At 40.0% G+C, this 27,623-nt stretch overlaps 1 protein-coding gene across 1 annotated transcript in view; it reads right to left on the bottom strand.

The window, feature by feature from the left end:
* LOC116038659 (LHFPL tetraspan subfamily member 3 protein-like) overlaps positions 1–22,131 on the bottom strand; it is a 28,007-nt gene extending 5,876 nt beyond the window's left edge. The window contains exons 1-2 of the mRNA XM_031283214.2: positions 21,275–22,131; positions 846–1,082 (exon numbers count right to left, since the gene is read on the bottom strand). Coding sequence (XP_031139074.1) covers positions 846–1,082; positions 21,275–21,701 — 664 coding nt within the window. The 5' untranslated portion in view covers positions 21,702–22,131. The remainder of the gene's footprint in view (positions 1–845; positions 1,083–21,274) is intronic.
* Between the last annotated feature and the right edge of the window lie 5,492 nt (positions 22,132–27,623).

Genomic DNA, 27,623 nt, shown 5'->3' with positions numbered 1-27,623 from the left:
CTTAAAATACAATTATGAACCTGAAAATGAGCATAATATGGCTGCTTTAAGCTAGTTCATGCAGTTCTTTCAGTTATGTTTAAATTAATGTATAGCTTCCTAGATGTATTTTAATTTGTATAGAGGCTGCATCAAAAGCTCATTACATTAAAACTTTACTGTTAGTTGTCATAAATAAAAGATTGCTGAATGCAGCTCATATAATAACGTTTGCAAGAATAGTGTGTGCTTTATCACATCCTCAATGAGTGTACACTTTCTATTTTCAGTCTGGTGGAAAGTCACATGGGTTGTGATAAATGTGAATTCTATTCTTAAAGAGCAACTTTAAGCTATAAAGTATTATCATTTACTTTATGTGTATGCTTTTGCCAGCCCACTAAAGCTCAAATTGCATTGAGAGTGCACTTTTAGAGCAATTTGTCTGCTACCACTCAATCACAAAAAAACAACTGATTCCACATCAGTGACTCTGAGATTTAAGTTAAAGATTTAAAATAATTGGAAATTCAGGGGAATCTGTTCCCAGTTCTAGATACATTGTGCATGTGATAATTGTGAGAACATTTATGATTTCACTTAATTAACTCCAAGAATATAATATAATATGTTTGGTGAGAAAGATAGCCTAATGAGTAAAGAAGCTTTCCTACACCCAAAATAAATCATTTTAAGTTCACATGCTGGCAAGTAGCAGTCCTGTTAAAGATACTAAATCCCAACATGCTCCCAGAGTGCTATGAACCCAGCTCTGACTTCCACTACGGTGCACAAGCGAAGAGTAAATTTCCCAAAGGAGATCAATAAAATATCACATTTTATCAGATTAGATAGTACATTCTCACCCTTGCTCTCAGCCAGCAGCTCTTCTGTCATGAGTCCATCCTGTCGGTTCCCCAGGACGAAAGCCAGGAAGGAGAGGATAAGAGCATCCAGGATGCCCATAATAGCCAAGATGTAGGCCCAACGCACTGAGCAGGCCCCCAGGCTGTATTTGTCTGTCTGCTCTCCGCACATCCTCCGGACTTCATCACTGTCCCAACCATCAGGATAAATCATACAACCCAACACCAGACAGACACCTAGTGAGAGGCACAGAGAGGAAGAATGGGATAGAGAATAAATGAAGGACAAGAGAATTGGCAACATTAGGGAAAGTGGATGAAAGAGAGGGAGGAGGAACAAAAGGTATAAGTAGAACAAAAATTTGTGTGTGTGGATGGGGCCGGGAAAATTAGATTTTGTGGGGAAATGAGAAATAAAGAGGAACAACGATCATCATGCTTTAAAAATCTTTAAAGCACTTGAGATTTTGCTGTGTTTCTATTGCATTTATTACATTGATTTTCATTCCCTCCCTTAGGCGGGGAATATGTGTCTAGACACAATGAGTGCAAGTGGAAGAGCAGTTTAAAACAGGAGTAAACAACCACAGCAACAGTCAAAGCCAGACACAATAGCAGCAAGAGATTATTAGAGTGAACAGCTCTAGTAATAAACAAAAGGTCCAGAAAACATGGGATTTCCTCACATTTACATATTTTACTTGTTTTTGTTACAAAACATCATGGATGTCTCACCCCTCCTTATGTTTTAAATAGTGGTAATATTGGATTTTAACTCACTGCTCCTCATTCTCAGTTTTGCCCAAAGGGTATAATCTCTCATCCTCAGTTTAAAAGATATTCTTCTCTGAGGTGATGCTGCGGCAGAACAGCACAAGAAAACATGAAAGCCCATGCACAGTCTTGCAGTCTTTTCTCTCTCTCTTTGGAGTTTTAACTAAGCACTCCTCATTCTCAGTTTTTGCCCAAGGGGTAAAATCTCTCTCATCTTCAATTTGGATTAGGCTCTCCTTTGAGGTCATGTTGCAGCAGAACAGCAGAATACTTGGAAAAAGAAGCTGACTGCACAATTACCAGAGTGCATTGCATATTAATAATAAAACATACAATCCTTACTTCTTTATCCACAAAACACTTCCTTGCCACCCTGCTGGTTAGGCATTAGGCTTTTGGACATTATTCTAGCTTGCTACCCATGTAATCTGCATTTTAAAGATCTGCATGCTGCTTTTATTTGTACACCTCTTAAACAGAAATGTATGTGTATATTGTCCTTATTTGTATCTTCTCTCTGGCTTCTACACATCCTTACAACCACAAGTGAGAACAATATACTCTCTTATTATATTCATAAAAGCTGCCCACACATATGAATTAAAGCACTCACACACTGCAGTTTGTTACAGTAATGCTGCAGTCTTTAATAGTGCCGAAAGACATCAGAGGGTGTTGAGAGACATTTCAGCGAGAGAAAGCGAGTAAGAGTGAAATCACAGAGCAATATATGCTGCAGACAAACTGCATACCTAACAGAGCAGAGCATCTCCTAGACTCCTCTTCTACCCCAATGACTGTCATACCAAATTCATCTGCACACAGAGGTTTAGAGAGCAAGGACTGAGGTACTTATTCAGACTCAGATGGACAGATGGAGGAGTACTTCAGTGAACTATTCTATTTCAAAAAGTTCTATACGATTTGGGACAGAAAATATTCCTTTACATCGCTATGTGAGCAAACAACACATGATTAAGCAGCAGAAATCAGTTTCATATGCTGTTGCAGGAATATTAAGGATGTACTGCAACTCTGGTTTTATGAAAGATTAGAAATGTTGCTGTCTCCACTGAATCACAACAAACCCTCTTCACTTAAGAAAGACTTACCTTGGCCTTGACAGGTTGTGATAAGCTTCACTAGAACCACTCAGCCCACCGGAGCATCACAGTCTGTCAGACGTCCTCTAGATTCTAGGACGTGATTCAGCTCCTGCATAAGTGTCACCAAGGCCTTTATGTACATTGTGAGCAGTGACAGGGCAGACAGCGAACAGGTCCACTTCTACTGTACCTGCATCCCATAAAACCAAACCTCCACAATCTGTGAGCCTATGGACCTCTCACTAACAAGTCAATCTGACAAAGATGGTAGTTGACTGTGGCTACAGAGGCTGCAGAGCAGGCCTTGCCTTGACAATGCATTTACACAAATGTGGCAGTGTTGTTGAACAAAACCACCTTTTAATCTTCTCTGCAAAGTGGCTCAGGGCAAAGCAGAATATCTCTAACTCCAGTGCATAAGAAAGAAAGTCCTCAGGTTTTTCTCAGAGTCCGACTTTATAAGGCGTGACAAACAGTTAACACTAGAACAAAAGCTGTGCTCAACTGCAGATAACTCAGAGGGGGGAGTTTGATGCAGTAAGTGCAGAAGAAAGGAAACAAAGCTGCCTCTGTATGTCTTTGACTTACATACCAAATATTCTATTGTTCAATTGTATGTTACATATTTTTATGTGTCTTTAAACCTGAAATAACTGTTGTTGTATTTTTTTAGCCCCTTGGTGGCAGTGGAAAGAAATTGTGAACACATTATTGACATAGTATCATCTTTTACAGCACACAGTTGCTTATTTACACATTCAGCAATTACGGAGCAACATAATCACTCCAATATTCATTCTCTTTTAGCTCTGTAGTTGGTCTCTACCAACTCCTGAGGGAAATATCTGCCTTATTAGTTGCTAAATGTTCCACTATGTTCACCAGCTCTTTGCTATCTGAGCAGGTAGTGTACAGTGGGGTTTTTAGAGTTTTTCACTGAAAATAGCTGCCTACTGTGGCCAAAAACAACATTATGAGAGCAGTGAGAGTAAATCAAAATAGTTGTGGGCCGAACAGGTCAACAATGAGATAAAACTTGCTATAAAGCTCCGTATAGCCTTTTAAAAGGAGCTGTCCATCCTGAGATGGTGCTGAAAAGCTGAACTCGTCAGTCAGCTGCCATGTTATCAGGTGACCTAAGAGGGAGGCTGTCCTCTACTAGGGGTTTGGGAATTGGGCAATCATAAATAGTGGTGCAAATTTCTGTGAGTCAGTACATGTTTATTTTATCTCTCCCTCATGATGCCTTTACTACAAAGGTAACAAAAGTGTTTGCAGATCCTTCTGGGTGTCTCTTGCACGCATTTGGCTCGGTTATAAGCCATCATGAATATTACATTGAGGCTCAGGAGGAGAGGTGCACAGAGCAGGTGAGAGAGAAAGAGATTGAGAATGCAGAAAAAAGACAAATAAAAGAGGTTTACACCAACAAAATGCGGATAGCATCAGGGGGCGCAGACCAAGAGAGAACAAGAGATACAAGAGCAGTAATATATCTGCCACAGTCATGAATGCTATCAAATATGCCGCTCCTGTTTCCAGAAACAGCTTGTAGGCAGAGGAGGAGCACATGTTCCTTCCATACACTGTAACAGTAAGCCTGCAGTCAACTAATCTATAACCACACAACACAACCCAGCAGGTCCATCCCAGCATCCACTTACATAATGAGGAGCTTACAGTAATCAAAATTCAAAAACTACAGCACCTTACAGCGTAAACCCATTTTAATAATACCAAAGGAAGAAAGACGGGTCCACATTAGGTTTTCACACTTATAAAGGAAATCAAAAAACCTTTAATATAATATATTCTGTGCAAAGCAGCATGGCATTCCCATGTATTTAAATATTTAAAAAGACTGCATATATGGGAATTCTGAATACCTAATAGTATTTTAGATAATATATTAAATATGCTCTGGTGCATTAATTCGAATGCCAGTAGGGACATACTATAGGGAAAGTAAAAAAAATCAACATTGATACAAAATGCAAATCCATACTAAATATAGATATTAGAGAACATATTCAGCAAAAAAAAACATATAACACTGTGAATTTATTATTAGCTGCATTGATAGGGCAATTTCTTGGTGTTTTTCTTATAACCACAAGCCAAGCCAAACACGACAATGTGTCATCAGTTAATAACACTATTTAAAAAAGATTAATAGACAACATCATGTTTTTATGTTTGTCCCTCAGAGTTAGGTAGATGTGCCAAAACAGCTGTGATACTAGAAGAGGATCATCATAACAGAGTAAGTAAAAAAAAGCCTCATGAGTTTGTACGCTTGTTGTCCGCCATTCAAGTCATTCTGTTGAATGTAGGAAATCCGTAACCAAAATGAAAGTACACAAGGCAGGCTGAGGAAAAGTGAGTACACTAAAGGTAGATTACAAAACTTAATCACATAATTAGTTTCTGTGGTACTATTTAAAAAAAAAAATCCAGTTATCTAGATTCACATATTCCCCTGACTTTGCATAGATGTATGTGTGTGCATGTGTCCTCTGTGCCTATTTAAAATCATAGGTCAATCAACAGAAAATTAATAGTCCACTTTTTTGATAATCAATTTAAATAATCATTAAGTCATTTATTAAATGTTTATATACGGCTTAGGAATTCTAAATAGAGAGACATAGAGTAAAATGTTCCCATGAAAACATCTCATTATCTGTTGGCATCTGCTGTCTTCACCCTTCCTGAAGCTGAACTTTGTGCTACAGTAATAAATGGCGTGCTCCAAATCCTGCGCAACAGAAATAGCAGCACACCTGACAGAATGCAGCTGTCAGTCGGAGCGGAGACGAGATATTAACTGACGGCATCATCCTACCCTTTTAGGTTTGCCCTTCTCTTTCTTGCTCTCTCTGGAGAGCAGCAGACAGACGCAGAGAGAGGAGAGACAGACTATGAGGCAGGGCAAGGCAGAGATACAGAGGTGGTGTGAGACAGAGCCCATGTATGGTGCCATGCTCCATCTCTGTGTGTGGCCGCCAGCAAATACCCAGCACCACGCTAACGTCATGAGCACTGGCTGCCATATGGAGCCCCTCGGCGGAGCTATTCTCAGCATTGCTCTTTTCTGTCTTTTCCACACACCTCTCTCTGTTAGCCTTTTTCTCTCCCTGGGAACACTGGGAGCATGTGAGTGGAAACCTGGACTGAGAAATGCTTGTTGGCTAACATCAGTTTATGTAAGAGACTGTAGGTAGGGCAGATCAGGTGCAAACAGCTCTACTGGAGAGTCTGAGGGCAGGCCAACAGATGGTACAGAACGGTATGATGGCAGTAGATTTGTCAGAAGCACATTGGCTTTTTTTCTCAAAGAGAAAACTAAATCCCATTCATACTGAAATAATCACATTGCCTCCTATAATCTCTGTGTGTTATTTGCAACTAGTGTAGGTGACTGGAGGTCAAATGTGACCTCCAAAGCAACAGATTGATTGGATTTGTGTATCTTCTTTGCAGACAAATAAAAATAAATCATGTATACTGTATACTGCATTTGAAAGACTATGGTTTATTCTACCTCCAGAGCATCTGGCTCATGTTTTACTATAACACCATCAATGCAGTTGCATGTCTGCGTGTTGTCAGTGTTTCAGCATGTCATTGATTGCACTGGGTGGTAGATGGAAAAACACAGTTCTTTCCATCACTTACACATCTGCAGTACATCTAAGTAGCCATGAAAAAGGATTCACATTCTTAACCCCCACATTCCTTTGTGGATCCCATTTTCTCCTCTCTAGCTGTGACAAACTGAATTATGCATACACACATCCCAAACTGCTCTATCTCACCCTGCACATGGATCTTATTCTACCACACACACACACACACACACACACACACACACACACACACACACACACACACACACACACACACACACACACACAATTCGGTAAACATGCCCCTCTTTGTGTAAAATATACACAGCGGCTTAAGTGCTGAACATCATTTGTCACTTCTCATAGTGACACATCTTGGTGCTGGTGAATAAGAGTGTGTTTACTGAATTGTCAAGACTCTGGTGAATGAGCCCACGGCTGTGGCATTTAAGGTGAAAACTAAAAGTCAGCTCAAAAAAGAAATAGGTACAGTCGCTCTGGGAGCAGCTTTGAGTGTTTATCTCAGTGGGGCTTTCCATGAATATGCATAGGTAAGTTTGCTTTTATGTAACAGCTAATGTTACACTCCCACAAGTGAAATTGTGACCAGAATGTGGGCAAAATCTAACTAGTTCAGTTCAAATGACTCCTTGTGTAGTCTTTTATGCATCTCTTGTGAGAAAGAAAAAGACAGTAACATTATAATTTACATCAAAACTGATCAAATAACAGCTTGTGATTGTTCTTCATTGGTTAGTAATGTGATCTGCTCTGCTACCGCAAAAGGTGTGGTTAATCCCTGATGCTTGATGTCTCTGTTGCTGTTGCCAGCATTAAGCTCCAGGCAGAGTGAGACTCCTGCCAGTGCTGAGACACAGTGTGACAGTGTGGCTGGGTGCTTGGATGACTCACGTTGCTGAGACTAGAGACAACCAGTGTGTTCCGATCCTTCTAGTACAGGGGTGGCCAACCAGTTCAGCATAAAGAGCCACAAAAAAACCCGCACCATAGCAAAAAGCCACACAACACATGCACGTCCACACTACAACAGCAACAGTGACTTCCAGATCTGATGACAGTCATAATACATAGCAGTTTTCATAGTTTTGTTTTCTTACTTAGACTGACTCAGTGGGAAATCTGACAGTCTTTGTTATCCATAATCCTTTTCAGGTCTTGCTAGAACTCGGTTGTGCCACCCGAAGCGACTCTTTCACTCACTAGAGGGGCTTTCAAACAATCTGATTCAGCAGTGAAAGGGTTAATGAGGAAGGTGATCTGTGGCAGCTTTTTTTTCCTCGGGTTGCAGAATTTGTCCTCAAAACTCTGCTGCATTATTTTTTATTTTAAAATAATTGGCAAATGTATTGGCAAGTGCATTCCATTTTTTTTGTACTTATCTGAAATGTTTCAAAAAGTTAAAAAAAATAATAATAATAAATCCACTAATAACACAGCCCCCAGCCACACAGTAAGAGCCTCAAAGGAGCAGGCAAAGAGCCGCATACGGCTCAAGAGCCACAGGTTCGCCACCCCTGTTCTAGTAGTTCCCTGCGAAGTGGACTGCACAGGGTATTCAGCCATGTTAAGTAAGATTCCAAACCGTACGGAGCAAACTTGCTCAGTTCAAAGGGAACTGTGAACTGTGTAGGGAACAACTGAACAGTTCATCAGTTCGCCTGAAGTTCACAAGCAAGATTACCCATCAGTCATTGCGCCTCGCTGAAATGACACCATACATCTTGTATATTAATCAAATCACATGTATTCACATGTTACATACATTTCAATAGAATGTGTTTTGTAATGATATCAGTTTTTGTTTGAATATTTAATTTCAATTGTGTAAAATCTCCACAGTAGCAGCAACGTATCCAAGCTATTTACGTTATAGGGTAACGCATGGAGGAAGTGATATCTGCGATATGTGCACTGTGGAAAGGAATGCAGCTAAGCAGCCCAGGCCCAAACACCACACTGTGGTAGAGAGGTGGGAGCGGGAGAAATATCCTAAAGTTAAAAAAAAGAAAAAAAAGAAAAAGCAGGTTAAAGTTTCACTGTGGCTCACCTCTCTACAAGTTGACTTGCATACTAACATTAGTTGAAACTACTGGCTTTATAGGATATCAATCTAAATGTTCAGTATGCTTTGGAAAATGGCTGACATTAACATAAAGTATACCTGTTTTTGTATTAAAAGAGCTGAAACACAAATTGACCTGAAGAAACAGTCTTGTCATTGGAGGAGACACGTTTAAATTGTATCTAGGAAAAGAACAACACATCCTTTTCTTCATCTGTAAACAGCTTCAGTTGAGGAGCCATTGAACAAGTCCCTCCTGCAGAGCTGCAGGATGGGTGTTTATATTTGTAACTCTATTCTCTCTATTCTTGATATTTTTTTGACCATGTGTAGGTGTATTAGCACACTGAATTTAATGTAAAACTTTCACACATGGATCTAAAATCAGATTTTTTTGTGCATCTTACATTATTTTAATAGCAAATCACCAGTTTTACCTTTACCTTTAACAAACTTGAACAGCATTGTAGTTGGAATTTTTATCACATTTTCTTATCATAGACTTTTGCCTACTTTTAGTCTGTGTTTTAAATGACCTGTCAAATCAATTTAGGAGTGATGCAGGTTATATTCCTCCTGTGGTTTGAATTTAGGTGGTAGAGCTCTACCCATTGGTGTGGCCATGCAAGGCACTCGCCTTGGAGGAATTGGGGTTTGTGGCTACTTATCTTTCCCATGGCCTGTCCACACTCTAATGAAGTGTGGGCAGCATCAACCCCCTCGTCTTCACGCTGGACAAACAAGACTTCTCTCTGGCCCCATGATGAGATGAGCATCAAAGAAAGATGGCCTCAGACTATGACAATGATATGCCATCATTGCATCCAGATAAATGGGGCAATTACGAGTGTATGATCTATAGAGTGGGACCTAATGAAGTGTGAAAATTGGTCACCACTTTTTGCTTTGTGGCCCACGTTTATGGGGTCGAAAGAGAACAAAGAAAGAGTGTTATAAATGTGTGGATAGTGCTATTATAGTAACAGTCTATTGTGCTACTTTGTCGGTGTTTTAATTATTTATTTAATTAATGTGTGAAAAACAATGACAAATATATATAGATGTTAGAGTTTCATAGTTTCACAAAGCTTAGATTGGAGATGAATATTCATTTAGACAGCTGGCTGGACACAAATTTAAGACAGTTCTCTAAAAGAAATATATATATAAGTGTCAGGGTTATAGTGGAAAGTGGAGCAAGAGAAACTTTTAAAATGGACTCCAACTATCTCCCTTGGAAAAATGAGGTTCAACTATCTTCCTTGGAACAATGAGGAACATGCTCCTTGAGATGAGCTATCTACTGTGGAAATCTATTTCTGCTTCAGTTGCTGGCAAAACTCAGTGGCTGCTGGAGGGGAGCAAGGAGCTTCCAGGCATCCTCTGTATCCCACTCTGTCCACATCTTCAGCAATTTTCTGAACAAGGAGCGCATAATGCTGACAGCTTACCTATCAATTCAATTCAAAGGATTAGAAGGAGCACAGAATGGCTTATTTCATCAAATCATTTCTGTTCTTGAAATAACTTTTTAACCATCTTCTAATGCTGCAAATAATCTTCCCAAATGAACATGTTGCATATCATAGCATACCTGTAGGCTGTGGGAAGCACTCTGACTTTTATTATAGGGAATAAAAGTCAACAAGGAGATGTTCTACTAAAGCTTCAGAACAAGCCTGAAAAACATTCTATCAACCTGTAAAAACATTCTATCTATCTATCTATCTATCTATCTATCTATCTATCTATGTAGCTTGCCTACTTTGACCATGTATATTCAGACAGCGTGTTTGCTCTGACTCTTTAATGTCCACACAGATCATCTGGTGAGCCGGCGCCTCATTATTATAAATTGATTGAAGTTGGCGGTAGAAAGGAGAACAGGCTGCAGATGCCTTCAGGTGAAGTGAGACATGCAGCAGGAGTTGACACAAGAGTGAGAAATGTCTATTTAATAAATGTAGCACTTCAGGTTAAAGCAGAGGTGGGGATGCGGAGGTAGAGAGTGAAGGGAGGGGGAGAGGAATCAAGGAAGGAGTGCCGCGTAAAGCGCAGTGAGCAGGCTGGGGTGGAGGGCTTATGTAACAGGTCCAGATGCAGCCTGTATGTACCTCCCCAGAGGATAAAGATTGGCAAGGGCAATGGGGATCAAAAGAGAATTTAGGCAGTGCTCTCTCAGTCAAAAGTTACATTAGGAGGTGGCCGGGTTGGCTCAGTGGGTAGAGCAGGCACACGTATACTAAGAGGTTTATGCCTCGATGCAGAGGTCCAGGTTTCGGATCCGACCTGTGACGATTTCCTGCATGTCTTCTCCCTCTCTCTCCCCTTTCTCACCTGGCTGTCCTATCAAATTAAAGGCGGAAAAGCCCCAAAAAATAATCTTTAAAAATAAAAGTTACATTAGGAGTAGTTTGGATCAATTGAAGTACATTGCCAGGATAAGCCTGGCAAGCCGGATGTCCGGCTTTACCTCTCCCATGCTGCTATTTGTCAAAATCCCTTCATTACGGGAAACTGGCAAGCTAACATTAAACGCTGAAAATGGCAAGTTTTGACGGAAACTTCAATGGTGCAACAAGGCAGGCCTGCTTTGTTCTTATAGGGAATGATTGTAGATTTACAAAGAATATGTTTACAGCATTTACTATCTAACTGGGATGTTTTGGGACAGATTGGTGGGGATTGCTGTGGCTCACATTATAAGTTTGTGTGAACAGGTAACTTCATTTAATATTTCATGTGGCGTTTTCTTTTGAGGGGTGGAAATGTTCTACCAAAACAAGTTTCTTCCAGAGAATATTTTGCAGAGCCACCATCTCTGCGGCCGGAACTTAGCGCTGCCCAAGACGTTTGTGATTTGTTTAAAAGACAAACAACCCAGAGCCTACCCTAGAATGTATCTGTGGTGTAGCCAGATCTTACTCCACAGCACTGTGGAGATAGGTCTGGCAGTGGGATTATTCACCCGGGACAGACTGAGAGGCTGCGGCAGAGCACCACTCGATGATGAAGTTAAAAAGAATTTACTACAGCATTTTCACTGAAAATAGCAACAACAAAAATCTAAATTAAAAATCCAATATGTAATAAATTCTCCCTCTAGCCACCACTTTCTAACATATAAGTGCTTAAGGGCTCAACTGACAAACTAACATAAATTAATGTATTGTACTTTTAAAAATGTTGTATATGCAATGGTGGATGAAGTATTCAAATTACTGAAGTAAAAGTAGCCTTCACAAAAATATTCCATTACAAATGTTTACTTTGTAAAAGTGTAGTATTTTATTATTATTATTATTATTATTATTATTATTATTATTATTATTATTATTATTATTATTATTATTATAGTATTAGAAACAAAATGTTATGCAGAAGGGCCCCTGTCAATTACGTATTATCATATTATTGGATAACTATTATTGATGTATTCATGTGTAAGCAGTACTTTAATGTCATAGTTGGTCGATATGGTTTAATCAGTGCTGTGTTAAATAAATGTAGTGGAATGAAAAATACATTACCCTTGTGGGGTAATTAAGTAAAAAATAGCATAAAATGGAAATACACAAGTACCTCACACTTGAGTAAATGTACTTTTCACCACATCTAAACACGTCATACACAAACATGTGCTTTATTGTCACTATAGCATGGATAGCTTTTTTTCATGGGTCACAGTGTCTTCACTGTCCCACCTCATCCCTTCCCCAGTGGAATAAATCAGCCTCCCCAGCCTGAGCTCTGGCCTGAGCCAGGAGACACTTCTGAGATCACAGGGATTAACTCAAATCTATAGTCCACATCTTGCAGGGCTGCAGGGACACAAAACACAGGGGAGTCATGGTGATGACTTGGCTGGCATTTAGAGTTTGTATTCCACAGCGCTACACCCAAACTCACAAAGTGCAGGCTAATTATTCAGCATTGATTTGTTTGGTTTGATGTCCGAAAACATGATAGCAGTGTTCTTAAATTAAAACAACTGCTCTGCATTCACAAATAAGCATTTAATCAACAACTAAAACAGCAGCACATGGTTATCCCTGTGACTCTCTTGTTGTGCTGAAAAGACCTAGCCGTGGTATTAATCAATTAGTGTGTGTGTGTGTGTGTGTGTGTGTGTGTGTGTGTGTGTGTGTGTGTGTGTGTGTAGATATCCATCATCCATCCTCTCCTCCTGCTGTCCACCATCAGCAGGACTGTGAGCTGCATGGATGATGGCTTTAATAAGATGGTTCAACTAGCTGTATATGTTTCTAATTACCAAAAATATCACGAGTGAAGGCTATTACTGTAATGCAGAGGTGATTTGAAATCAGATTACCTGTGAGGAAACAGGCAAGAAAGCAAGACTGATTGTTCCTCCTTGTGTGATTGTATGTGAAAACAGGGGAAATAGAAGAGACAGGTTAAAAGAGCTTAGGTGAGTCACAGCCATGGGTTTGTATTCTAGAGATCATCCCTATCTCACCTTTGGCTGTTGAGCTGCCTGCTGCGAAGGTGCCATGTGTGGATTTTGCAAGGCAGTGGTGTGATTGGATTGAAAAAAGGTTGTGGCTCAGCATATTCAGTTTCAGCACTGCTTTGAAAAGACCCACTGAGAATACAGATTGTCTCTGCAATGATCCCGAACCAGTTGTCATCACTTCTCTTTACCACCTGACTGCCACTGTCGTGTTCCCCAGACGACCAGCGTGGATTTCAGCCAAAGATTTCTGAAGCCTATTTAGGATTTGAGAATAACTCTGCAGAGGATTCATATTCTTGTTCCGGTTTCTCATTCTCTCATAAACACAAAGAGCCACAGAAACAGGTTTTCTTTCTCATCATTTGTTTCACTTACATTTCATAGTTAAAAGCATTGATACACCGTACTGTAATAACAGCAGCCATGTTGTTTCACTATCTGGCGTTGCACAAATCTGCCCCAATGGGTGTGTGATTTGGTGTTCTGTAGAGAGACATTATTTCTGTATGTAGCTGCAGCAGCACAAGTGACTCGATACATCAAACTGTTTCTAACATGATGATGGTAACCGGCAGCCCCCAAACTGTCACAGACGCTGTAAAATAACAAAAACATCCAAGGTAAGATTAACCTTCTGTTAATCTTAAACTACAGGCTGCAGTTTGGACATTCCAGTGTAGCATTTATGAAGGTTTGAGGTTAGTCTACTGCACATTCATACAATAATTCAGACTACACATATTGTAGTAAGAGAGGTGCACACAAGTTAAATTGACAGGCCACGGGTAATTTATTTATCAGATCGAGGGTGTCATCTGGAAATTAAAATCCCAACAATATTTTTTCATTTACTGAAAATGGAAAATGCCAGTTGACAGTGTTGATCAGTCACTTGTTTATTTCTCCTATTATCCATCCACTTTATCCCCATTATTCCAATTGCATTGCTTTCTTAAATTATGAATACTATGAGTATTCATTCTGCATGCTTTAAGTAATAGTAGAAGAGATGTGGTGGCATTTTGTAAAAACACAAAACACAAGAACTGCCCTTCACTGCATTAGCTTTGTCTGTTCTTCACCAAGTCAATTCAAATTGAAGTGAACTGAACTATGGATACATAATAATACACTGTTATTGATGGAGCAGTACAATATGAACTTAAATTTTCAGGGTAAACACAGTTGAGGTACAGCTATGATGTGTCACATTGAGTTCAAGTGAGTGAACTTGAGAGTTAAGATGCAGGTCACTCAAGGATGAATGACAAAAAAGCTGTCCATGGAAGATGAAAAACCATTGATGTGCTGAAAGGGGGACCAATGCTTTTCCCTATTTTCTGTCGATTATATGATTCTGTCAGATGTTCAGATTAAATGTTTTCAAATAATGAGGTAAACTTATGTACAAGTAAACCCCGTGATTAAAAACTTCCGATTTTTTTTACTCTCGGCTCAAGCTTACGTACATCAGCTCTTGCTGGATTTCTTGGTCATCTGCTCAGGCACGTTACTGCAGTGTTTACATTACATACACTGCTACATGTAGCTACATGCTTACGTCAGGCAAATCTGTAATTTTGGCTGCCGATGTTGTTAATTTCTCCCCAATTGCGGATCACATTCCTGCTGGAACATGTCCGATTGTACTGCGGTCAAGCCAGCCTCCACCTCGAAATAAGCGGTCAAACTAGCCGCCCCTATATTTCGCGGTGCGCGTATACACTTGCTATTACGGTGAGACCGTCAGAACTAAAAACAGGGAATTTTCCGACGAAGGCAATTTCCCATTCATTTATTCTGTCTGCCTGTCTATCTGTCTGCCTTCCTGTCAGAAAGAAAGAAAGAAAGAAAGAAAGAAAGAAAGATTTTAGCACACCTCACAACCTTTCACTGCATGATATGCTGAATTCCAAAATAAGAGACCCCCAAAAATCATATATAAGCTGTTTGTCTACACATTCAGAAAATCATAAAAAATAAAAGTCCTAGCTTCCACAGATCAATTTCACCTCAGATGGAGAGGACTCCATCTCAAGGTGTCAACTACAATGTTTCAGGACATTCTGATGTTGTTTTCCAAAATACAGACAGACAGAATGTCCTGAAACATTGTAGTTGACACCTTGAGATGGAGTCCTCTCCATCTGAGGTGAAATTGATCTGTGGAAGCTAGGACTTTTATTTTTATGATTTTCTGAATGTGTAGACAAAACAGCTAATATATGATTTTTGGGGGTCTCTTATTTTGGAATTCAGCATATCATGCAGTGAAAGGTTGTGAGGTGTGCTAAAATCTTTCTTTCTTTCTTTCTTTCTTTCTTTCTTTCTTTCTGACAGGAAGGCAGACAGATAGACAGGCAGACAGAATAAATGAATGGGAAATTGCCTTCGTCGGAAAATTCCGTTTTTAGTTCTGACGGTCTCACCGTAATAGCAAGTGTATACGCGCACCGCGAAATATAGGGGCGGCTAGTTTGACCGCTTATTTCGAGGTGGAGGCTGGCTTGACCGCAGTCCGATTGTGTAGTTTTTGGTTTAGAAGATTTTATTGGTGATTTTTCACAGTAGAAAGCGTTGCTATACTCCTTTACAGTTTTTCCCCTGGCTGCAATGACGGACAGTAGAGAGACACAAAGTGCACAGACACGGAAACGCTGATCAATCAGAGCAGACTGGGCTTTTTCGGGAGGGGGACTTAAAAAGACAAGCGCTCTAACATTAGAGGATGATAGTGGTGTAAAGGACCATAGTTGATCCGTGGATCAACACTCACGATTCAGAATGCATGTGAACCGTGGATTAATTGCGAAGTTTAACCATAATAATAGTGTGAAATACATTTTTACTGTCGCTGTTACTTAAAATAGGCTGATAAATATCTATGGAGGGTTGCTGTGAAAAGATACAGGCAACACAATTTTCTGTTCAGGTGAATGGCGCATGTTAAAATCAGTTGTATGTTCACTTGAACAGAGCATGTTAAAAGCAGTTGATAGAGCCGGCTACAGCTTTGTTGCATCAGCGGCAGTTTCTAATTGAGTTACCCGAGAATAGGGGGCTTTGAGCCGGGGTTGGGTACTGAGTCCCGGTGCTAATATGGCACTGGTGCCTAAACGACCGGTATCTACCATACGGAATATCATGAACGTGACTGTGGCTGTCGGAAAAACAACACAGACAAGACTAAATGCTGCGGAACTGGTAAACCTCGTGGTGCAATCAAAGTTATTGTATAATACCCTTTTCTCATCTGTTTTTGTCGTTTAACAGCAATTTATTGGTGAAAGAAGTTATTATTGTTAAAAGTTATTATTACATTTTTGATAAATCATTTAAATTCCCCCTTTTTTTGTGCTGATCCAAAAATGTATCCGATCCGTGACTCAAAACCGTGATCCGATCCAAACCGTGAGTTTTGTGATCCATTGCACCTCTAGAGGATGAATACAGGTGCAGCAGCCATGGGCAGTGTGAGAAAAATAGTGTTTTTTGAAAATGACCGTAGTTTCTGATGTGCCACATGACATATACAGCGTGTTTAGAATAGATAGAAAGTAGCGAACATTTTAATTATTTCCAAGGTAATTTTTTTTAAATTACATGTTGTAGTAGAAACCCAAAATACAAGTATGAACCTGAAAATTAGCATATTAGTTCCCCTTTAATACATTTTTATATTTTTCTTTGTTTACTACTTTAGGATCAAGATTATGGACAACGCTTAACAGCACTTTATCAAATTAAAGTCAACTCTTTTGTGCATTTTAATAGAACATTTTCATGTATATGCTTATGTTGTTTAGGATTGGCAACTTGAGGAAGTTGTAATTCAACAAAGATGCATGTGGCCAAAAAAGTTAATTAAGCCCTGGGCTCTGATGGTCAAGTATTATGTCTCCCAAATAAACTGAACCTTGCTATGTGAAGCATGCATACATACACACAGGTAGCAACACGCAGAAGTAACATAATTAGCCTTTTCCACAGTCAAGGACTAATCTGCTTTTAAAGGATGGGTATCCAGATAGAAGTGCTCATTTGCAGCATTAACTCTGGAGAGCTGGATCACTCATGTCTGCTCCTGCTGCAGTAAAAAGTGCAGCTCTGTCGGCTGCTCTCATGCCGAGCTCCACCACCTTCCACCTCTGCATTCAACTAGGCTTTAATGCTCTTTTCAGAACAAGCCTCTCAATAGAGCTAATGGACCATGTGAGAACCAGCCACAGAGAAACACAGATAACAATACATAGAGATAAAGAAAGAGGGGACCCAAAGGATCAGTCTTCTCTGAGCTCTGGTATCTGATTTGTTTTCTGTCTGTCCATCTGTCTTCAGACCTCATACTATTCTCTCATATGCTATCTCCCAGTTCTTTTTTCTCTGTATTGTCAACTGTTTCCCCTTTATCTTCCCACTGTCCTTTTTCACCACTGTCAGGCAATGCAGGTTCAGGGTTTTGATTTGTGATCCATTTTGTTTGATCTTTACTCATCTTTATCTAAAGTAGATTTTAACTGAAGGCTCTATTTTCTTACTGGTATATATATATATATATATATATATATATATATATATATATATATATATATATATATATATATATATTCAATGAAGAGAATATATAGTTTAGTTTTAACATATCTTTACTTAGAAAGAGATGGACAGCCACAAGTGCCTTCCCTACTGTATGCATGCAGTTTGAATGTATGTTGACTGAGAGCAGCCTAGTAGCTTAATTCAAAAGATTAGTCTAAGGTCCGTAGTAAGGTCAGACCAGTAATTACTGGTCTAATTAAGTTATATGTTGTAATTTGGTTTAAATCTAAAACAATTAGTCAATTGATAGACAGAAAATATAGTTTTGACTATTTTGATAATTGAATAGTAAAAGTAAAAGTAAAAGTAATTTTTCAAGCAAAAATGCCAAATGTTCTCAAACTCCAGCTTCTCATTTGTGAGGATTTGCTTTATTTCTTTGTCTGATGTAATAGTAAACAGAATACCTTTGGGTATGAACTGTTGTTCTGACAAAACAAGTAATTTAAAGACATCACCTTGGAAATAACTAAAATGTTCGCTACTTTCTATCTATTCTAAACACACTGTATATGTCATGTGGCACATCAGAAACTACGGTTAGTTTCAGATCAAACAGCCATCAGAAATAGACATGCCAAGAGTAGCTCATCAGACAGATGAGCAGATTGGTGTTTAAATTTCCCGTCGCTTATTATCAGTGAAAACCATGCAAATGCTTCAGAAATGTGCGCAATCTCAAAACTCATCCCCCAAGTAACTACCAAAGACATCAACAAAGAAGCAGAGGATGTTTCCGAATGCAATTTTGTCAGAAGAAACAAAATCTCACCAAGTATAGAAAAAGGCTGGCAGCTGACATAACCGAGAACTTACACAGGGTGTAAAATGAATTAATAAAAGTAATTATCATTGACCTCACAGTCTTCCTAATTAATTGGCGTGCAGACTCCCGAAGAACTGCAGTTACCGGACTGACACGATGGAGAGAGAAATGGACAGCACATACTGTACTCACTGGAACAAGATTATGAAGAGAAAACAGGGGACATAGAAGAGAGGAGTTGAAGAAAAGATTGGAGATCCAGTGAGGTCAAAATAAGCAGGGGAAACAAGTTGAAATGCACAGAAGGGTGAAATTGTGTGGAGGTAACAGAAAGAGATAAGGTGAATGAGCTTGTGCATCATGCATCTTGCTGTGCTCGGCTCAGGGGGGGAAAACGTGCTTACGTCTGCATGCCACGGACTTGAGCAGATGCACTGACAGAAATAGCTCTGGTGAGGTAAAAGAAGGATACGAGTCCATCTAGGGCAGGATGGATGCAAGAACCTTTCTGCACTCAACTTTGTTTGACTGTGGTAGACATTTTGAGAGTTCTAATGTGTCCTGTGGTTTGCTTTCACATCAAACATTCAGCCTTTTTTTTAACTTGGGCTTCACAGAAAACATTTCCTAGAGATGGCTAGAGAGTGTGCGCACTGGCTGATTCACTTGAGAGGAGCTCTGTGCGACGGCGTGAATTTGTTATATATTGTTACGTGTTTATACAGAACCTTCTGACCTTAGCCCAAGGGGATTTGTGAAAGCTGCTGCGAGTATGGCATACAGTATATCACTTAAATTACGTATACGTGGCCAACACAGAGTATGACCTTGATATTGGGTTAGTGTATCTGAAGAGGCCTTTTACTCAAGGAGGCATGTTGTTCGTATGTGCCGTTTTTTCATACCGTACAATTTTGTAACAAAGACAAGGAAAGAACTATAAAATGTAGCATAACAATGAAAAAAACTAAATTGACCTTTATTCGCATGAAATGAGATTGCCAAAATGTTTCAAGGAGGAAAATAGAGGATAAAGGGAAAGGGAGCAGTAAAGAAATAAAGATCCCTTTATCTTTCTCTTGCACACATACTTTTTGGCCTGCCATTTATCACTATCATATTGATGATTTGTACCCCCCTATCAAAACATCAACTGACAGTAAGGGGCCCATTACAGATGCCAGTGGGCCACCTGTCCTCCTCAGGGCTGGTAAATGAAGACAGCGTGAGTTTAACCTTGAGCTAAGTGTAATGAAGTTTGACAGTGCTAAGCAGCCTGGCTTCCTCGTTAGGCATCCCTGTGCCAGCTTGCTGTGGTCAGGGTCTCTCCTCTTGGCTTTCTCTTTCATCTCTTAGCTACAGAAGCACAAAGCCTGGCGGTCTCCTCATTAAACAGGCTTATTGCATTAATTCAGCCCAACATAACACACTGAGCTGGAGCTGTTCCAAATAATCCACCCTAATTTGTGTTTGTTGCAAACAGGAAGCTGGCTGCTTCGATCACTGGGTTCAACTGAGCAGACTGATGTTTGGCAACGTTTTGGACTCCTTTCAGATGATGGAGGCCTCCACTCACACTGGATGACATTATTCCACAGTAACAGTGACACAATCCTGCCAGGCCAGCAGCTGAACTACTGACCTTGACAACATTTAAACCCCCCTAACTCTACCACAGAAACACACCTACACCTTTTGGCTGATGATAGACTGCAGGGCAAACAAAAAAGAAACAGTTCACATTATATTTGGCTGTAGTGTACCTCTTAGGTGCAATAATGCCAGCATTATCATGCAATTAAGCGCATATTTTATGTGGTCACACAGTCTCATAAAAAAGTTACTTATCCAATCACACTGGACCATCATTTTTGACCAATATTGAAAAGAGATGTGCGCTTTTCAGAGGTTTAAACTGCATACGTGCACATATGTTGTAGTGACGTGTTAGTTAGTTAATGAGCAGTTAGGATTAAAAACAAAGAAGCATAATTAACATCAAGGTACAAACACCTCTATATTGTTATATAAAGCAAAGACTGGTTTAAGGCACAATAAATGTTCCGAATGTAAATGGACCAATACTCGCCAGAATTCACAACACACGATTGAAACTTGAAATGCACTTTTTTCTCTCCTGATAACAAGTCCCATACCTTAACTCAGGGTATCTTTCAATACCAAGTATCAATCAAATACCAGTGTGATTGGCTTATGAGGTATTGATCTGTATAACTCACTGGGATTATTTTTTATGTAAGGTAACATGAGACCAAGAATGGTGGTGTCACTGAAACTGTGAAAAGGATGATTCGCCATGAATGTAACTGATAGAGGAAACAATTTTAACTGAATAATTAAACTGACAAATAAACTGTATGTGGAATGGGTCACTTCATGGCCAATACCTGATCTGATTATTATGGTCAGTATCTATATATATCTATAAGTTATCAATGTTTTCAGTTGCTGATGGTTTGTTTATATTATTATTTTTAAATGACAAAGTAAAACATATTTTTAGATATTTTGAATACAGTAGGCTATAATAAGCTGAGAAACTCCTCATATGTGACTTCACACCTGTAGCTTAGTATCGCCCATCATTTCCTCAGCAACACTTCAGCACCATGGATAGCACTGTCTGTTCAGCAGTGTTGGCTGACAGCTCTAGAGAGATCCTGGACACTGTCTGCTTATCTTCACTTTGGCAGCTCCCACTGACAATTCATTTATCTAATCAACTGATCAATCAAATTCAAATCCACCCCAGTTCAAGGATTTCCAAAACATATCATGCCAAGGTTTTTTGTTGTTGTCATTTAGATATTCATATTGCCCATCTGTGTTTAGTGTAGCTGGGAAGATAACTAAGATAAGTGAGGTGTCATATCTATCCATTTTGTGCATACAGTGACAATAAACTATCCTCTAAGCCCCTTTCAAGGACGGTCCCTGCACCCCTGCACCCTACTAGGTACTGAAAGACACTTGCCTGATGCTGCTTGCATCCAGCCGCAGATCTTGTACACGGTGGAGGTGCTGAGGAGGAAGAAGAGACTGAAGCAGCCGATGCAGGTGACAACCAACATCATGGACATTCCAATCAAGAAGGAGGCGGCCTTGAACGCAGTGGAGGGGATATCGGCGAACTCGGTGAAGCTACCCTGGCAGGCCATGTCTCTGGAGATTCCATCTCCGACGCAATAGTGAAAAAGGCCGAAGTAACCGGCCTGCGGTGTATCCACACCATCTCCAATCCAATAGGGCTGTGAGAAGATGGTCACGTTAACAATACCGAACAGGATAGTGAAGATGGCCCATAAAAGTCCGATGACACGGGAGTTGCGGACGTAATTGGTCTGGTACAATTTCGCAGCTTCTGCAGATGGTAGCATTGATGCGGCAGATCCAGGTATCATTTTATGCAATCCCGAAGACTAAATGAATGTTGCGATCTGTCGGAGCACGAAGCGAGGACTTAGCATTTATCGCATGAACCGTTTTACAGAATCCTCCCCAAAACAGCGAGAGCAAGCGGAGAATCTATGCCTGTGCAACTGCAACACAGCAACATCTGTCAGGCGCGATCAACTCATGACGTCGCATCCTAAAGCCAGGCGGTGAACCGAGTGAGCAGCTAAAGCAGAGTGCTTGTACCCTGGATATGACCGATAACTGTGAAAACTCAACGACTACAGCAGCAGAAACAGTGTCCTTCCCTCTTGCTCCGTCTAGCCGTCAGACATGCACATCGCTGCTGCACTGTGTCGCTCACTGATGCCCTTGGAAAACCTCAAAAAACCTCCGAGTAAAAGAGAAATGTATCATTCAAGCCGACCGAGTCTACACGATATAAGATACGCGGACGTATCCTTACAAGCCCAAATAAAAATAGCAACAGTCTATAACAAGCAGGTTGTAGCCTATTCTATCTCTGAGTGGGGTCGCATACAACTGCACATTATAGGCCTACTTACAAATGAATGCAGCCAATCATAATAACCATTCACAATACGTCGGCCCCCTTCGCGATCGTTAAACGGTTTATGACAGCATCACCGGGCTGCAATTGATGCTGGGAGTCGGAGGGGCACAGACTGTATAGACGCAGCCCGTGATGTGTGTGTGTGTGTGTGTGTTTGTGCACACACCATCTGTGTCTGCGTTAACAACCCATGAACTGACGGAATAGCTTTAATATGCTGAAGATAAAAAGAGGTTGGATGCCGTCAAATCAGGGGGCGTTAGATTTTTTTGAGCTTGGTAAATCTGTGGCGACTCGTGTTAAAGACGCAGCCAACGCTGCTCGGCTTCATGAAGCGCGCTGCTTTGCTGCCAGCCCAGGAGGTTACGTAACACTTGACGAAACTGCACATAGTGTGGCCTGGAAAAGCACAGGCTGGAAACACTGCATAGTATAAGCGGTGATTTGTTTTTGCAGAAATAGTCAAAATTAATGAGTATGGCTTTATAAAAACCTTGATTCCAAGAGAAGAAGGGAAAAGCAAAACATCATACTGTATGAGGCAAATTGTGCTTATTCTGTCACCTTTTCCAGTTCTAGTAAGTGGTTGTTGGTTATTTGCACATAGACAAGTGCCCATGCAGCCTTAAGATACCAATTATTATTGCAGTGATGAAACTAAATAATCTTGCAAAAACATTACATTATATGCCCAATCTTTGTCTCATTTCCCAAGCTCTACAATTAAATTCTGCCACAAACGGCAACTATAAATCTTATTTTCATGCAACCAGAAGAAGTCAGCAGAGACATTTTAGTAAAAATATCACCCTTAAAGCAGCCATATTATGCTCATTTTCAGGTTCATAATTGTATTTTAAGGTTGTACCAGAATAGGTTTACATGGTTTAATTTTCAAAAAACACCATATTTTTGTTGTACTGCACCGCTCTCTCTCACTGCTGCAGATCCTCTTTTCAGCTGGTCTCTGTTTTAGCTACAGAGTGAGACCTCTTTTCTTCTTCTTCTTCTTCTTCTGTACTATCTTTGATTGCACTGCACATGCCCAGTAGCTCAGATGTAGATCATGTCAGCTAGCTAGCTCCATAGACAGTAAAAGAAAGGCTGTTTCTACAACTTCGGTCAGTTACATGGCAGGATTAGCTGGGAGACTTCTAAATGAGGGCGCACATGTAAGTAGTTCTTTTGTAGATTATGGTGAACTTGTGTGTGTTGTAGCAGTGCTTTGCTATTGAGAACGAGGTAGCATGCTAGCGTTAGCATGCTAGCGTTAGCCATAGTCAAAGAATTTCTAATATGGGAAGAAGTTCCACTCTCTCATTACTTCCGGCTTCTGAACTGGTTGCAGTTCCACCAGAGTTCCATATAGGGGGCGCTCACAGGCCAGTGCAGAATGAATGGGACTCTATGGAGCTATACCCCTCAAAATCCACTTTTCTCAGAATATAATTTTTTGTCTAGTAATTTGAATGTTGCATTTGAAAGGGGAGGCTAAGAAAATACACACTGCTGGGTGTTATATTTTTTTAAAGTGGCTTTTTTGTTCTAAAAAGCCTTTTAAAATGTCAATGACGTCATACACATATACGGCCAGAGATACTGCTTTACGGCAAGCTCTGAGTCGCTTCCTTTTTTCTCTCGAGGCATCGACAACACAGCTGACAGATTAGACTCTCCCTGTCAATACACATGCTAGAAAGAGGTTTGCTAATGTTTTAAAGACCACGCCGAAATATTCACTCTGACATTCTGGTTCTGCTTCGGATGCCGTCAAGCGGGATCTCCGATCGTAATCAGTCCTTCACTGACCAATCAGCATTCATTAGCAGAATGCTAGCGTGTTATGGGCAACAACGACTCAACCTGTAACAAATCGAAAGGGCATAAGTACTCGTTCATTCAACTTTTGACCTATAACCCATGTTGAACTTGCAAAAACTACAATCAAATCTGAGATTTCTCAACGACAATCAGGCGAAAGAGACAAATTTAGCCGTCTAGCTCCATAGAGTCCCATTCATTTTGCACTGGACCGTGATCACCCCCAGTGGAACTCTGGTGGAACTGCAACCAAAGTAGGTACAATGGGGCTAAATAGGGAGTGGAACGGCTTTCCGTAGACGGGCTTTGCCATAGTGTTAGCATGCTAACGCTACGAGCTAATGGTTGCGGTTAGCCTGCTCGTTTCGGCTTGTGACGTCACAAGCCGTGCCGATTTTGAACAGCTCACCCAGAGACTGAAGGCAGGACACATTCAGAAACTGTATCTCACTCTAAACAGCATGGGTGGATTTTTTTCAAAGTTTGTATGTGTGTGGAAGCACCAGAGACACAACATAACACCCCAAATCCCAGAAAAAGTGATTTTTTCATAATATGGGCACTTTAACTCATCATATTATGAGTATTAAATGTTATTCTTCATATAACATACACAGCTTGATGTACTTTAAAGCACAAACCTACCCATTTATAGCTAGCTGTACAGGTAACTGAACATAACTGTGCACTTGAAGATTTGTGACTTTTGGTTAAGTTCTGCTTGTAAAACCAATCTAGTACACATTTTCCACTTTTCGAGCATGCCATTATATGACTTTTTTTTTAAGATTATTTTTGGGGCTTTTCCCTTTAATCGGCAGTGACAGTGGGTAGACAGGAAAGGCGGAGAGAGAGAGAGAGGGTATGACACGCAGCAAAGGGCCGCAGGTTGGATTCGAACCTGGGCCGCTGCAAAGGACTCAGGCTACATGGGGCGCACGCTCTTACTGGGTGAGCTAGAGGTCGCCCCACCATCATATGACTTTAATGATTTTTTTGTGGGTTAAATCAGTGCCAGTACCCTACTTCAGCAGTTGCATGACATGATCATTGCATGTGTCTTGGATATATTTACATTCATACGTATATCTTGTAGGGTAGACCCCAACTAGTCAACCATTCGACAATTCGATCTAAGGAGCCTGATTCGACTGCTAATCTTAAAGTCGAATAGTTGCAGTGTCTAAAAATGTGCTTATGAAACAAAGGATCATTCCATTCGGGCTTTAAGGGGGGGCTGAATGTCGGAGTTTACATAGAATTATTTGTTTTTTCCCAATAAATCATAGCCTATTTTGGTATAAATATCAGCCTGTTGTATTAATATTGTTCTTAACAGTATTAATAATACTGTTATGAACAATTAAGTAAGGGTACTCATGTGGACCAAAATCCGGTGCCGGTGTTACACCGAAATCTGTGACCCATCGAGATCGGTGTCCCCCTACCTCAACCTGAACCAAACCCCTGTCCCTAACCTTAACCACGGAAGGGGGCGCTATGCTTTTAACAGGAGGGACACAGATCACGACGGGTCACAGATTTCGGTGCAACACCGGTACTCAGTACTGATGAGTGCTGACCCGTAGCACTGTGCGCTGGGTTAAATGCCTTATTATTTCTCACCACATTGCAGGATAACCATGACTATTCCCAACTAAGATGCCACTCTATCGTGCATCAGATCCTTCTAGGTCTTATTTCTGTGTCAAATGCTTTGTACTTACTATATCTTGATGGCTACTCTGCATGATACCAGTTGCTTATGGATTAGCACTTGGAGAATTTACTGTTAGAGTTCAACACTGATTTTTTAAAGCACAGATGGATTGGAGTCTATTTATCAGGGTGAGAAGAGGCAATAGACTTATGAAATCTGTGCTGTTGCTACATTGAAATACCATCATGCATACATATATTATACCACATGCATGAGACTAATCCAGATAATTTTATGGATGCCAGACACATTTAATAACAATTTAATCATTTTGATTGACGGATGTTTTATTAAATATCAGATTTAAAAGGTAAGATAAGTACACTGTTTTACTGTATCTGTTTTTTTGAGAGATGATGTTCACTTGCATCAGTGTTTGAGATAACAGGCAGCCAAGTGGACAAATAATGAAAACTTACACTATCAGTGTTTTAATTACACCTAGCCTACTTTCTAATACAATCAATACAACAGCTCTGCTATTTTTTTTATGAAACTTATATTCACTTTCGTTGGTCGGAAAACTGTTCATCCGACATGGTTATTTCAAGGCCATGATGGCTTTACTCAGTGGTGGAATAACTAAGGACATTTGCTCAAGGACTTAAGTACAATTTTGAGGTACTTTACTCGAGTAGCTATTTCCATTTTATGCTACTTTATAGGCCCTTAGTCTAGGATTGTAGAAGACGATGTTGTAGGCCCATCATTTTTACACCACTACATTTATTTAACAACATTAGTTACTTTTCAGATTCAGATTATTACTACAAAATGTACATCAACTAATAAAGTATGATGTACTATTATGGCTTAAGCTACCAGGCAGTATATAGCCTAGTAGTCAAATAACCAGCTGCAACACTAATGCGTTGCCTACTTCTACGTTTGTTAGGCTACTAAGTAGAGTATTGCTATAGTGTTTTATTTTTATTTATTTTTTTAAGATTTAGAATGCAGGACTTTGACCTGAACATATTATTTTCTACACGCTGTGGTATTCCTAATTTCATTTGAGTTAAGGATCTGAGTACTTTTTCTAACACCGGTTGCGAATACACAAAACATGAAGCAGTGCTGGGGTCCAGTCGCTGTGCTGTAGAGATATCTGGCAATGTGTAGGCAATGGGAGACTTTGTTGGGGTCAGTCAAATTGGGCCATGGAAGAACCGTACCAACCGCAATGGCAGTTGGGAAACAAACTGACGAGTTAATTTACTTCGTACGTAGCTATGCAAGCAGGGACATTTTTTGTTTCAGCAAAGGTAAAGAGGAGTCTTTTAGGAATCCAAAAATGTCTTCAACATAGGTAAGTGTTGTCAAACCTGCACGTCGTTTTAAAGTTTGGCGTTAATTTAGTTTTAAATAGCCAATGTTTAAGCTAATAGTTAGCACTGTGAGTCCAAAGTATCAAAAGTGTAATTTAAGTAAATTTTTTATGAAAATACTTAGCTAAGTTATGTCAGACGTCGAACAAATAAACTGTCCTTTATTTTTTTATTTTTTTTACACCAGATATTCCCGAACGGGCGAACGAGCTAACCTTGTAGTTAGCAAGAAAAACACAGGTAACGTCAACATTACAGTTCATTTTTTTGTAATTGCCTCCGTTCTGAAGTTAATTAACGTTAGCCTTTATTCATTAGCTAGCTACACCTGTGGTTTTCATGCTAACGTAAAAACGTTATAGGCTAAGTGTAACGTTAATGTGATGTTCAGTTAATATTATGGCTATATTACAAGAACGGTTACTATAGCTAGGCCTACATTGTTACAGGACAAGCTAATTTGAGTAACTTAATGTAGCTAATATGT

This window comes from Sander lucioperca, chromosome 7 (genome assembly GCF_008315115.2).
Source record: "Sander lucioperca isolate FBNREF2018 chromosome 7, SLUC_FBN_1.2, whole genome shotgun sequence".
Lineage (NCBI taxonomy): Eukaryota > Metazoa > Chordata > Actinopteri > Perciformes > Percidae > Sander > Sander lucioperca.
The sequence above is the reverse complement of the archived record's forward strand: the minus strand, read 5'-3'. Positions and strand labels throughout refer to the sequence as shown.